General features: G+C 55.4%; 4 protein-coding genes across 4 annotated transcripts; 1 reads left to right on the plus strand and 3 right to left on the minus strand.

Annotated features, from left to right (window-relative positions):
- The first annotated feature begins 3 nt into the window (after positions 1–3).
- CAOG_07316 (hypothetical protein) lies at positions 4–5,258 on the plus strand. Its single transcript, XM_004343125.2, has 4 exons — positions 4–192; positions 357–494; positions 1,078–2,058; positions 2,200–5,258. The coding sequence occupies exons 1-4, from the start codon at positions 22–24 to the stop codon at positions 5,179–5,181; spliced, it is 4,272 nt and encodes a 1,423-aa protein (XP_004343175.2). The 5' UTR covers positions 4–21; the 3' UTR covers positions 5,182–5,258.
- Positions 5,229–7,077, minus strand: CAOG_07317 (methionyl-tRNA formyltransferase). The gene is made up of 2 exons (XM_004343126.2): positions 6,032–7,077; positions 5,229–5,905 (listed from the first exon to the last, which is right to left on the minus strand). The coding sequence occupies exons 1-2, from the start codon at positions 7,039–7,041 to the stop codon at positions 5,329–5,331; spliced, it is 1,587 nt and encodes a 528-aa protein (XP_004343176.1). The 5' UTR covers positions 7,042–7,077; the 3' UTR covers positions 5,229–5,328.
- Positions 7,078–7,346: 269 nt separating this feature from the next.
- Positions 7,347–8,427, minus strand: CAOG_07318 (hypothetical protein; the record flags this gene model as incomplete). The annotated part of the gene is made up of 2 exons (XM_004343127.1): positions 7,347–8,009; positions 8,122–8,427. The coding sequence occupies 2 exons, from the start codon at positions 8,425–8,427 to the stop codon at positions 7,347–7,349; spliced, it is 969 nt and encodes a 322-aa protein (XP_004343177.1).
- A 472-nt stretch (positions 8,428–8,899) lies between these two features.
- On the minus strand, positions 8,900–11,811 carry CAOG_07319 (electron transfer flavoprotein-ubiquinone oxidoreductase). Its single transcript, XM_004343128.2, has 6 exons — positions 11,496–11,811; positions 10,790–11,019; positions 10,486–10,689; positions 10,324–10,401; positions 10,082–10,228; positions 8,900–9,986 (listed from the first exon to the last, which is right to left on the minus strand). The coding sequence occupies exons 1-6, from the start codon at positions 11,761–11,763 to the stop codon at positions 8,985–8,987; spliced, it is 1,929 nt and encodes a 642-aa protein (XP_004343178.1). The 5' UTR covers positions 11,764–11,811; the 3' UTR covers positions 8,900–8,984.
- Positions 11,812–12,004: the final 193 nt, after the last annotated feature.

Genomic DNA, 12,004 nt, shown 5'->3' on the forward strand with positions numbered 1-12,004 from the left:
AAAATCTCAATCTCTCACCAAATGTCGCTCAGATGCAATGACAAGGAGATTGGGATTTTCGCAATGTCCGCTGCACATCCGGTCGACCACAGCGGCTTCTTGCAAAAGAAGGGCGAGTACGGATCTGCGTTGCGGCAGCGCTGGTTTGTGCTCAAGGGCAACATGCTCTTCTACTACAAGAGCAAGACAGACGTGAGTTGAAAATTTGGGGACGGGTAGCAGAAACTTTTGCTTTGGGTTGATGTTGGTTTACTAGATCATCACTAACCGGTCGACATCGACCCTATCTTTTCCTTGTCTCCTTTGCTTTTTTTTTTTTTTTTTTTTGTTTTTTTTTGTTTTTTAATCGTTCCAAGCGTGATCCGATCGGCTTCATCTTCCTCGAGGGCTGCGCATTCCGGTCGATCGAGGACGCCACTGGGCCTTGGTGCTTTACCATTGAATGGGACGGGCTCGCGACCCGAACCTACCTGCTCTACGCCTGCGACGCTGATGTGAGTAGCCAGTTTGTTTGGGTTTTGGCTGCACAGAGAGACAGACCAAAAGCTCGGTCGTTCGCTTCGGCAACCTCAAGCAAGGCCCTGACAATAAGAGTCACCAGAACTTGCACAATCCCGTCATGGTGGCTTTGGCTTTGGCTGCGGGCCGCGCAGACCCGTGCGGAGCCTTTTTCTGCTGGGCCTTCCGTTCATGCCAAAAAAATGCTGCGCTTCCGTGCTGAGCGTCAGCGGTTTTTTTTCTTCTTCCTGGGTTGGTCGGGTGCTGAACCGTGCGCTGGGTGGGGAGTGGGAGAGTGAAATGGAAACCTTGAGCGACAACAGGGCGGGCGAGTCACTCAGAGATGGCTGCAATCGTCGAAATCGCGGTCTGGTTGGTCATGCCGCCTTTCTCGAGGTTTTGAGGTCTTGCAACCAAGCGACATCTTGGCTCACTTGGCAGCGCGATGCATGCTCTATTGCAGTCGATAAAGAGCTGCGATCGATCAACCAAAACCACTTCCGGGAATTCGCTTGGCAATACTTGTATGTGCTCACCTTTTGCTTCCTGGATTGTTTGCAACCACCATTCTGTTGACAGGATCGGAAGAGATGGCTTGCAGTGCTCGGCAAGTCGAGCATGCAGCACCTGCGGCAGGGTCTAGCTCGCCTCCAGCAGCAGAATCTCCAGTTGCTGCAACAATTTCAACAACACCTGGGAACAGGCACTACGTCGCCGTTTGCCCAGCCGACAGCGTCGCAACCGCAGCACTTCAACCAAGCACCCACTACACCAGATGCGACACGAAGTCGGCAAGGGTCGGTCGCGGTAGATCCCATTTTTGACGACGCGAGGATTGCCAAGGCGGCAGCGCAGCCGCCTGCACGACCTCCACCCCCAACATCTCCCGCCGTGGCCAGTGCTGTCTCGGCAGCGCTAGTTGCGTCAGACTCCTCTGCCAACAAGCGCTCTTCCGGCGAAATCAGCCTGACGGGGTTTGTGCCCAAAAAGTCGGGCTTCTCTGACTTGCACGCACAGCTCAGCTCAAGCTCCACCTCGCTCTCGGGGAAGTCGACCCGACCTGCTAGCAATGAACCACTGTCTGAGGAGTCGACGAGCTCAGAGCCTGAGCAGCCGGTGCCACTCTCTCCGACATCGATCTCCCCTTCGGCTCCGACGAGCGCTGCTGCCTCGGCCGAGTTTGTCATGAAGCACGACGCGACACCGGTGGTTGACTCGCTTCGACGCCAAGCGTCGGCCGGCAGCTCCACCCCGCCTGCGTCTGCCGCGACTGTTAAAGCCACTCAACGACAAACGTTTTCCGTTGGACCAGCAGGCGTCATCCCTGGCCTCCCCAACGGGGGTTTCAGCCGAACCGACTCCACCCCATCGACAGCGCCAGCCCTAGCCACTGCTGCCAGTGTTCCAACGAGCCAACCACTTGCTGCCGGGATTGAACTCAATCTGAGCTGTCTGGGCCTCAACGTCCAAGACAAGCAGCGCAACTCGTTTGTGCAGATTGTTGTTGTTCTTCGAGCTGACTCTGGACCAGTGGAGCGATGCCGCACCGAGTTAGTTTCTGTACGTAGTAGGAGAGAGGAATGGTTTCAATTGTGCGACGGTTTTTTTTTCCTTGCTTTTTTTTTTCTCTTTTTTCTTTTTTCGGTGCGTTTTGCTTTGCTTTGCTGTGTTGTCTGATCGTTGGATTCTCTTTCGCAACAGAGCAACCTTGCAAGTCCCCAATTCCAAGCAATGGCCGTTTTCTCGGGAAGCGAGCTGGAGGAGTTTGCAGACATTGTGGTGCAGTTTGACTTGGTGCAGGTCGAAGGAAAGACTGGCGTGCTGCTTGGCATGACTTCCATCTCTTTTGCCCAGTTGACTCGCGCCGTCGATGGCGTTTTCGACCTCATTTTGACGCATCCAGGCACCCGCGATGTTCGCGGGACGCTTCGAATTGTCAGCACCATTCCAACGCGCCACGTGCAAAAGAACGAGCTGACCCGACGCCCAGAGCAGAGCAAGCGACCGCCATCCGCCCCAACCTCTGCGCCAACCCTGGGCAAGAAAGACGTGTTTGCCACAGCTCAGCAGCAGTATGCAGAAATGGCGCTGGCCCTCGTCTCACCCCCGCAGTCCATCTCGCAGCAGTACCATTTCGAGTTTAGCTTTAAAAAGGCCGAAGGTGGAACCGACACTCGAAAGCTTGACGTGCTGGAGGAGATGTTTGAGTCGCACTTTACCTATTCCGTTCCCGTGCAGTACCTGCGACTGCTCATTGACGAACACCAACGGCGCGTGCATGATTTGGAGGGCATCGGCCGGCTTCCCTTCGAGGCCTGGGAGACTGCGCGTCTAACGCAGCTTGAGCAACGCGCCGCCCTGCTCAACTTTTGCCGCGAGCAGCTGACTCTCTTGGAGACGTTCCACGGCCCTCGCTTCAAGTCCAGCCGACTCAAGCGCGAGCCTCAGCTGCAATTTGTTCCGACCAATTGCCACATCCAGCGAATGAGTGTTGTGGATGACCGAAAACTGCAGAGGCGCTACGAAACAGTCACGTTTGGCGCGCCCTCAGCTCAGGCAATCGGTTTCAAGCGCGGCGGTCTGAAACGCTTGCTGCAACAACGCGACGATGCTGCGGTCGTTGCCGGCTCAGGTGCACCCTCGGCCACAGCTACGACCGCTCCTGCTCTCTCAGGGGGTCTTGCGGGCGTTGCGAACGGACTCTTGCCGCCGCCCCTGCCTGTCGGTGATTCCACGCCCACGGCTTTCCTCGCTACCGCCAAGCAACTGCTCAATAATGTCGATATGATTGAGCGCGACATTGACAGTCTTCGAGCAAAATTGACCCACGCTGGTTACACGCCGGCCACTCTGGAGCAGCGCGCGCGTTTGCTCCAAGCGGCTCTTGCTCCGCTCACTGAGCGCGTGTTTCATCTCATCAGCATGCTCGAGGCGCCCGGAGTCGAGTACTGCCACCAGGCTGCTCGGCTGCTCGACGAGCGCGCCGCCACCCAAACCCACCAGCGGAACGCGTCCAACCCGGATGCGTTAGTGGAGACTGGCGGCCACAACAACCCTCGGTCCACCACCGCTGGGGCATTGGACTCTGGCGCGGATGCGCGCTCACGCTCCGTGTCTGTGCTCAACTCTGGGGCAAGCGTTGCTGTATCCACAGCGCACGCCACATCTGCCAGCCCCGACTCGACGAGTGCTGCACACCCGCGCACAGTGTCGGTCAGCTCGGCGTCGCAGCGGGCTTCGGATCACATTTTGGCAGCCCTTGATCAGTCTGCGGCCGCCTCGAACGCGCATCCAGCCGGGAAACAATCGCCAGGACCTGGCGTCGACTGGGTTTCGGTGGAGCACCATTTCACGCGCGAAACCGTGCCAGCCATGCCGGCCATCTTTTCGTCCGTGTTGGATGATGGAACCGAGACCAAGCTGCAAGAGCAGCTGCGCGCAGTCAACCACGCATGCAAGGATTTGATGATGGGCGACAGTTCTGTCGACACGAGTTTGCTCGATCGCACGTCCGATGAGCTGTGCGAGCTCATGTCCAACGTGAGCAAGGGTGTGCGGGCCTGTCTGCTGGTGGTCATGTCCCAAATTGAATCGCGCATGCTCAACTTTATGGAGCTCGTCCAACGCCGCGACGTTGTGTTTTCGCAGGCGCTCGCGAGCGCTGTCACTGGGTTTGTCTCGATCCTTTCAACCCATGGCGCCAATCCCGTGTTTTTGGAGCAGCTCGAGCAGTTGGGGCTGCTCATGCAGTTCGAGTCGCTGCTCAGCACTTCGGGCAATGAGATGGGCATGCTGGAAGACATGGTGGTGGGTGTTCAGGACTTGGCGCACATTTCGTTCGTGCTGCATTCTCCCACCTCTCCCGCTGCATTGCTGCATCAGCAAGGAATTGGCGCAGTTGGCCAGCCGCAGCCAGCCAGTGTCGCTCTGCCAGTACCCACCGCGGTGGAGGACGAAGCCTGGACCGTCTGGCTGAGTGGCGAGCGCCGCGAGGTGACCGTCCACGTTCGAGTGAGCGAGTCCGTCTTCTCTCGACTGCCGCAAACGTTGCAGGAAGGTCGCCCCGTGCGATTGGAGCCCATCCTTTTCAGTCAGGGCGTGAATGAAGCGCAAACACTGGCCAACACGGTGGGAGACGCTTCTCTGCAGCATGGCATCAACGACGACAACTTTCGCAGCCTTGAAAACTATCTACAGCGCTACATTGCATTCCGAGTGGGCCAACACGCTCGTAGCACATCCGCAAGCGCGACGGCTGATGTTTCAACACTCGCGACTCTCGATCACGACGTGAACGAAGAGCTAAAGCTGATTGATTCCATTCGCGTTCAGCTCGCCGGAGCCATGCAGCTGTCCAAGGGCAAGAACATTGAGATTCTAGTGCTTAGCGAACGGCTGGTGCGTCGCCTCAACGGCGTTCGACTCACGTCCTGCAAGAGCGCCAAGGATCGCACGAGCATGTCCGTGACTCTCGAGCAATACACTCTCCTGCACGACGACTACGGCCTGATTCCGAGCAGTCAGCAGCAAGTTCTCGATGTGATGCGAGGCCGAGGCACGCGCATCAAAAACGCCGAAAAGAACATTGGCGAGCAGCGGTATGCATTCAACCGCATTCAACTTTTGACACTTCCCAAGCTTTACCGACCGCCAGACAACACTGCTGGTGCTGCCATGTCATAAAGTTGGGGTCTAGAGTTGTTTGGGACTTGTAGTTTTCGTTGCGACCTGCGTCACTTTATTTTGTAATATTACACGAATTTTTATTTTGCGTTTGGCTCAACGTGTCTCAATGCATAGTCACAGCCCTGCTACTTGTCTCGACGTCTTCTACACGGAAGGCTTTGCAAGCATCGACCCATCGAGGGCAGAAAACTGAGGGCGACGACCAGCGGCCAGCGCCTTGGTCATGTAGCCGTGGAAGAATTGCGGCGCACTTTGTTTGGAGCGTTTTTCAAACGTCACCCCATCTATCGCAACGACCTGATTGTCGCCACACACGACATACAAGAGCTCGTGTTTGTTGTCGAAAACAATGGTGCCTGGCGGCTGAGTGGCTTGTGGCTGTCCTGGCAACTTGGCCTTGGCGTGCTGGGCCACCAGACAGTCGTGGAAGGTCTGAAGCGACACGTCGGGCGCCCAGGAGGGTCGGGGATTCAAGCCGAGCAGAAACAAGTTGTGCAGCATGACAACCTTGTCCTCGTACATGGCACGAGGTGTGAACACGGTTCCCACGAGCGCTCTGCATTGATTGGCGATTTGAGCGGCCGGATTAGTAAAATTCAGGTAGGAGGTGTCGGGTGTCAGCTTGCGCGCCATGACGCCGCCTTTTTGAGCCTGAGGCGTGCTATTTGCCAGGTAGGCTGGTAGATTTTGGATGCATTCGGTGAGCATCTGAGCTCCAAGCCTGGAAAAACAACGAACGAAAAAAAAAATCCATGACAGAAGCATGAAGATATGAGGACACACAATTATGGAGTGGCTGCGAGTGGTCACAACACACAGACAGGCTGGCGGTAGGTGTGTTTTTTACCTTCCTAGACTTGCGACAGCCTCTGTAGCCGAAAATTGAACGGGCAGCGGCGCGTGCTTTTGAAGCAGGATGGAACCGACATCAAACTTGTGAGGAGTCACTGTTAGAATGCTCACGCCAGTTTCCGTGTCGCCAGCCATGATCGCGCGGTGAATCGGAGCGGCGCCGCGGTACTTTGGCAGCAACGACGGGTGGATGTTGATGGCGCCAAGCCGAAAGCTTCGCAGCACACGCTCCGGAATCATGGCTCCGAACGAAATAACGACACCCAGATCGAACGGGTATGCATCGTAGTGCTCGTCCGCCTTGGAAGCTTTGACAGCAGCAGCAGCAATCTCGGCGTCCGACATTGGGAACAGCCTGCCCGACGCTGTGGCAAAGGACCATCCGTCCCAAATCGGATCCGTCGCCGCATTGGCCGGAGCATTGTGCGTGGGTACATTGACGCTAACGGCGGTCGTTTCGGACAATGCCAGCTTGGCAACCTGTGCAACGCTGGAATCATTGTAGAATTCAGCCAACTCGTCTCGCTGGGCGTTCTGGTCATGGGTCGGCGCGACAAGCAGCGATCCAGTCACCGCGGCATCTCGAGCAACGCGTGCACTTGCTGGACTACGCAGCCGATCGAGCAGCTGCGTGACTGGCAACGTCCGATCAGCAACTCCGCCACGCTTGCTCTGGCGCTGCGAATCGGACTGCTTGATGACGACTTCAATGCTCGCGATCGGTCTGGTTGCCCTGCGACGCGCGTCAGGATCACTACCGGGTGTCTGGCTGCTTGTATCGGCGGGTGGGGGCGGAAGCGACAGCGACGAATGGTCGACCAGCGCCTTGAGCGAGAGCGCTGAGAAGCGATCCGAGCCAAAGAATAGGATTCTCAGACCGCGTTCGCGAGAGTGCGCCAGAGTTTGAGCTTGCATCTGAGATTGGTGGTTTTGGCTTGACACATTGGAGAATGAGCGCAGCTGACGGATGGAGGACGGAGTGCGTCGCAGCAACGACAGGAGCATTTTCTGAGCGGAAGAACGACTGAGGGCAAGTCTGATCTCATGTGTCTGAATCACCACGACGCTGCGTTCGTCAAAAACAAGTGCTGTGTGGTTTATTCAAAGCACAGACAGTCAGACATGAAAAAGACAAAAGCCAAACAACACAAACGCTCCAGTAGAAAAGAAACCACACATACAGTCAGACAAGAAGAGGCACAAGCCAGATAATCAGACAGGCAAGCAAACAACCAAACAGACAAACAAACAAAGAGGCAAAAGCCACACTAGATCTACAAAGAGACAAAACAAACAACCAAACGCCACAATCAAATCAAATCGTGATACGCGGGGACACGTTGCAAATGACGAGCGAGAGGCATGTCCAACACAAACCGCGCAATTGGTGCAGGAACTCGCATACCGGGCTGCGGGACGGGTGGGACAAGTCCGAGAAGAGCGTCGATGTTGCTCACACCAAGCGCTTTGGCAACTGCTGCCTCGCTCCCTGCGTGCCGCCACAGCTTGAGTCGGCACAACGCGGAAAGTTTCAAAGGCCGCGCTCTTTTTGCCATGAGCAGAATGCGGTCGAGAGCGTCCTGGTTGGCTTCTTCCACCCGGTCATGCAAGCGGCGCCACTCGTTTTTCAGCGCTCGGTCATAAGGATGCTTGAAGCTTGACCAACCGAGATCTAATGACGCCATGAAACTGATGCACTTCGAAGGAGAGTATCCCCACGCGAGCAGGCACCCGACAACCAGGCGTCGAGTCGCCGCCAGCACAAATGGATGAGCACCAGGAGGATGACGCCAGACCTTTCGTAAATCAGCGAACTTGGGCGAAGTCCGAAAGCCCCCAAGCTCAAACTGGTAGAGCCAATTCGAAAAGTAGAATGTCGGAGTTTCACTGTTTCCGCTGCGTCGTGCACGAAGTTCAGGCAGCCATTCAAGCACGGGCGCAATAGCCCACCCGGCCACATTCTTGAGCCAATCCTTATGGAAGCCAAAATCAGGAGTGCAATTGACCCACTCAGCCTCCTTGGTCACGCCGAACTTGCTGTAAACCGTCCGATCGGTAGGGCGTGGCGGATGCACACAGCTGTACGACGCAGGCTTGCGCTCGGGATACAGCCACTCCAAGACGAGCGTGACACAGCTCCAGCACAGCTGCGCCGTAGTCCCTGCTGCCATAGGCAATGACGACTTCCGCAAGACTGCTGTCCGAGTCGTTGCCATCAAAGGAGTCTTGGCTGTCGTTTTCGTCTTCGTCGCGGTCCTCGTAGAATTCGTCGCCTTCGTCGTAGTCGCTTCCGTCGTCGTAATAACGGTCAGAGTAACGGCCAACGCCGTCGTACTCGTCATCGTCATAATCTTCGTGACGGCCATAGCCTTCGTGACCGCCAGAGTTCATTGGTCTCGACATGGGGTCGTTTGGTTGTTTTTTTCTGTTTAAAGACTGTCTTGGCTCAAGCCTGAATCTGGTCGACCAAACCTTGAGGACTCTGATCGACACCCCTGCTTGAACGCATGGTATGATTAGTCAGTTTCATTGATCGAGGGAGATAACGAGGCGGTGGAACTGGTCACAGGCAGCGAGCGCTGCTCCCAAGGGAATCAATGCACTGCGTTGAACAGCTCCCTACCATCACCAACGTCCCACTTGCCCCAATTCTATCATTCTGCAGCGATCCGCCCAAGCGAATCCCCGAGGTACCACCGCGTGCATCTCCAGGCTCGGTCGGAGTTGGCAAAGCGGCGTGGCACCGATGGGATTTTCCGAAGTTTGAGTCGCTGCTTGTTGCGGCAGGTCGAGTGTAAAAACACTTGAAGCAACACATTAGCGAAATAGCAGTTGTTTGATTGTGCGGGAGGGTATGTGGGTGGCGGGGGGGAGGGGAAATGGCCATTTTATGGTGTCAAACATTCAAAAAAAGGCAGCGAAGAAAACAAAAACCAAAAAAGCAACGCTCAAAGGCCGTTGTAGGCAGGACCGCCGCCAGGCTCGGGCACGACCCAGTTGATGTTTTGGGTGGGATCCTTAATGTCGCACGTCTTGCAGTGGACACAGTTTTGCGCGTTGATTTGGAGCTTTTGCTTGTTGCTCTCGTCAGTCACAAACTCGTAGACGCCCGCGGGGCAGAAGCGAGATTCGGGTCCGGCGTACACGGCAAGGTTGACGTCTTGGGGAATGGCGTCGTTCTTGAGGGTCAAGTGGGCAGGCTGGTCGCCCTCGTGGTTGGTGCCAGACAGCGCGACAGAGGTGAGCAAATCGAACGAAATCTTGCCGTCGGGCTTGGGGTAAACAATCTCCTCGCTCTCAGCGGCAGGCTTGAGCGACTCGTTGTCACGGTGCTGGTGCTGGAAGGTCCAGGGCTCCTTGCCACCGGTGGTAAAGGTGAAGGCACTGTACAGCACGCCACCGATGAACTTGAACGGTGTGTTGAACGACGGGCGCACGTTGCGGACGGCATCGAGCTCCTTGCCAACCCACGAGCTCTTGACGGCATCCTCGTACTTGTCCAGATGCAGCCTGGTCTTGGAGGTGTCCTTGAGCTGCTCGGCAATGTGCTCAGCGGCAATCATGCCGCTCTTCATCGCGTTGTGGGTGCCCTTGATCTTTGGCACGTTCAGCAGGCCAGCCGAGCAGCCGAGGAGAGCCGCACCGGGGACGGCGAGTTGCGGAATGGACTGCCAGCCGCCTTCGTTCAGGGCACGCGCGCCATAGCCAATGCGGTTGCCACCGACGAAGGTGTCGACAATGGCAGGGTGGTGCTTCCAGCGCTGGAACTCGCGGTACGGGCTCATGTAAGGGTTTGTGTAGTCCAGACCAATGACGTATCCGGCAGCAACCAGTGGGCCGTCGTCGAGATGGTACAGGAAGGAGCCACCGTACGTCGAGTGGTCCATCGGCCAGCCGCACGTGTGGATGACGGTACCGGGCTTGTGCTTGGCTGGATCAATCTCCCAGAGCTGCAAGCACATTTTTTTTCGAAATAGCACAATGAGAATCAGGCAGCAGTAAAGTAGCCAGGCCAGGTCAGGCCAGAACAACCAAAAATGCTCACCTCCTTAATGCCAATGCCATAAGTCTGGAAGCTGCGGCCTTTTCGGAGGTCGTACTTGTTGATCAGCTGCTTGGTCAAGTGACCGTGGCAGCCCTCGGCGAACAAGGTGACTTTGGCGTGAAGCTCGAGGCCACGTTGAAATCCGTCCTAAGAGAAGGGAAGGCAGTTCAGAAAGGGCAACGTCAGGATGCAGTCGGTGCAAGAAGGCGTCAGTCACACTTTCTTTATTTCAAAACTCTTACCTTCGGGGAGCCGTCTTTGGCAACGCCCATGTCGCCCGTAGCAATACCCTTGACGCTGTTGTCCTCGGCAAAGAGAATCTATGCAGACAAAAACAACCAGAAATGCAGCACAATGTTAGTGGTTGAGACAAAAGCCAACTCGGATGGAAACGCAGGCCATACCTCGCTCGCAGGGGAGCCAGTGTAGATTTCAACGCCAAGCTCCTCGGCACGCTCTCCGAGCCACTTGACAAAGTGACCCAGACGGACAATGTAGTTGCCGTGGTTGTTCATTGGGAAGTACGGCAACACAGGGAGCGGGATTTTGCCGCTGTTGGTCAGGAAGTACATTTCGTCGTGCTTGATTTCGGTGGTCTTGAACTTGTTCTGTCGCGCATGCAAAAGCGGAGAGAGCGGTAAGATTGAGCTTCGCTTGTGGTCTACACAAAAAGAGTACCCGCTCAGCCTCTCTCTCCGCATCGCTTACCTCATGCTCACGCCACTTGGGGAAGAGCTCATCAAGAGCGCGGGGCTCCAGCACGGCACCCGACAGAGTATGTGCGCCAATCTCTGTGGCCTTCTCCACCACGCAAACGCGAATCTCTTGGCCGTTCGCCTCGGCAAGCTGCTTGAGGCGGATGGCAGCAGACAAGCCAGCCGGGCCGCCACCAACAATGACCACATCGGCCTCGTCCGCCTCGCGCGTCATGTCAATATCTGTGACAAAAAAAATCGATACAAAAAAACAAAGCAAAGTGAGTTTGTTGAGCGAGCCGACGAACGGAACAACAAGGACAACAACAAAAAAAAAAAAAAATCATTTGTCGATCGCCAAAAATTGCTTCACTTTTTCATCATTATTTTTCACAACTTTTGTCTGAGTTTTGTTTTCAATCCAAAATCACGTAAAAAAAAAAAATAAGAATAAAAAAAGGGCCACAAGAACAAAAAAAAAAAAAAAAAAAAAAAAAATCACGTTCTTTTTTGTGTTTCCTTCGCTTTTTGTTGTTTGAGTTCCATTGAAAAAGTGATTTTTGCTTCAAAAAAAACCGCGAAAATGAAGAAAGATGAAGAAAGAAGGAAAGGAAGAAGAAAGGAAGGGAAGGGAAAGGAAGAGGAGAAGGGAAGGGAAATGGCGCGATTGACAAACGGGAGAGAGAAGGAAAATAGTCAGTCTAGTCTGCCTTCGTTACCCTTCCAGCGAGGATCCGACTCGCGCGGGTGGATGGTGTAGTGCGTTGTGATCTTGGGCGCATCTGCCTTGGAAGCAGCGGCAGCGGCAGCGGCGGCAGCGGCGGCAGCGGAGGAGGCAGAGGTGGAAGCGGTCGTCGAGAGACCGCGACGGGACGCAATGGAAGCAGCAGTCACCGACGACGATGCTGATGATGCTGATGACGATGACGATGATGACAGCAACGCCATCGAGCGACGCGTCAGAAAGACAACGGAACGACCGAGCATGATTGGCAAAAAAAAAGACTGAGACTGAGAGACTGAGAGACTGAGAGAAGGTAATAGACTGGGATTGGATGACTCACACGCCCAGCTCAGATGGCAAGATACATGTGCTCAAATGGACGTCGCATCGGTCCAATCAATGGACCAGCAGCAGCGAACGAAGCGAACGAATCTGTTGCCATTTCAGTTCGGGCTGTGCGTCGGCTGTCTTGTACAAATGTGAGGCCTGGACAATGTATTGGGC

Source organism: Capsaspora owczarzaki (genome assembly GCF_000151315.2).
Source record: "Capsaspora owczarzaki ATCC 30864 unplaced genomic scaffold supercont2.15, whole genome shotgun sequence".
Lineage (NCBI taxonomy): Eukaryota > Filasterea > Ministeriida > Capsasporidae > Capsaspora > Capsaspora owczarzaki.

Coding starts and splice junctions, on each gene's coding strand:
- CAOG_07316 (XM_004343125.2), top strand. CDS start 22: ATGTCGCTCAGATGCAATGACAAGGAGATTGGGATTTTCGCAATGTCC. Junction 193..356: donor ACTACAAGAGCAAGACAGAC/GTGAGTTGAAAA, acceptor AATCGTTCCAAG/CGTGATCCGATCGGCTTCAT. Junction 495..1,077: donor TCTACGCCTGCGACGCTGAT/GTGAGTAGCCAG, acceptor TTCTGTTGACAG/GATCGGAAGAGATGGCTTGC.
- CAOG_07317 (XM_004343126.2), bottom strand. CDS start 7,041: ATGCTCCTGTCGTTGCTGCGACGCACTCCGTCCTCCATCCGTCAGCTG. Junction 5,906..6,031: donor GCTGTCGCAAGTCTAGGAAG/GTAAAAAACACA, acceptor TTGTTTTTCCAG/GCTTGGAGCTCAGATGCTCA.
- CAOG_07319 (XM_004343128.2), bottom strand. CDS start 11,763: ATGCTCGGTCGTTCCGTTGTCTTTCTGACGCGTCGCTCGATGGCGTTG. Junction 10,690..10,789: donor CCAAGTGGCGTGAGCATGAG/GTAAGCGATGCG, acceptor CATGCGCGACAG/AACAAGTTCAAGACCACCGA. Junction 10,229..10,323: donor CCAAAGACGGCTCCCCGAAG/GTAAGAGTTTTG, acceptor CCCTTCTCTTAG/GACGGATTTCAACGTGGCCT.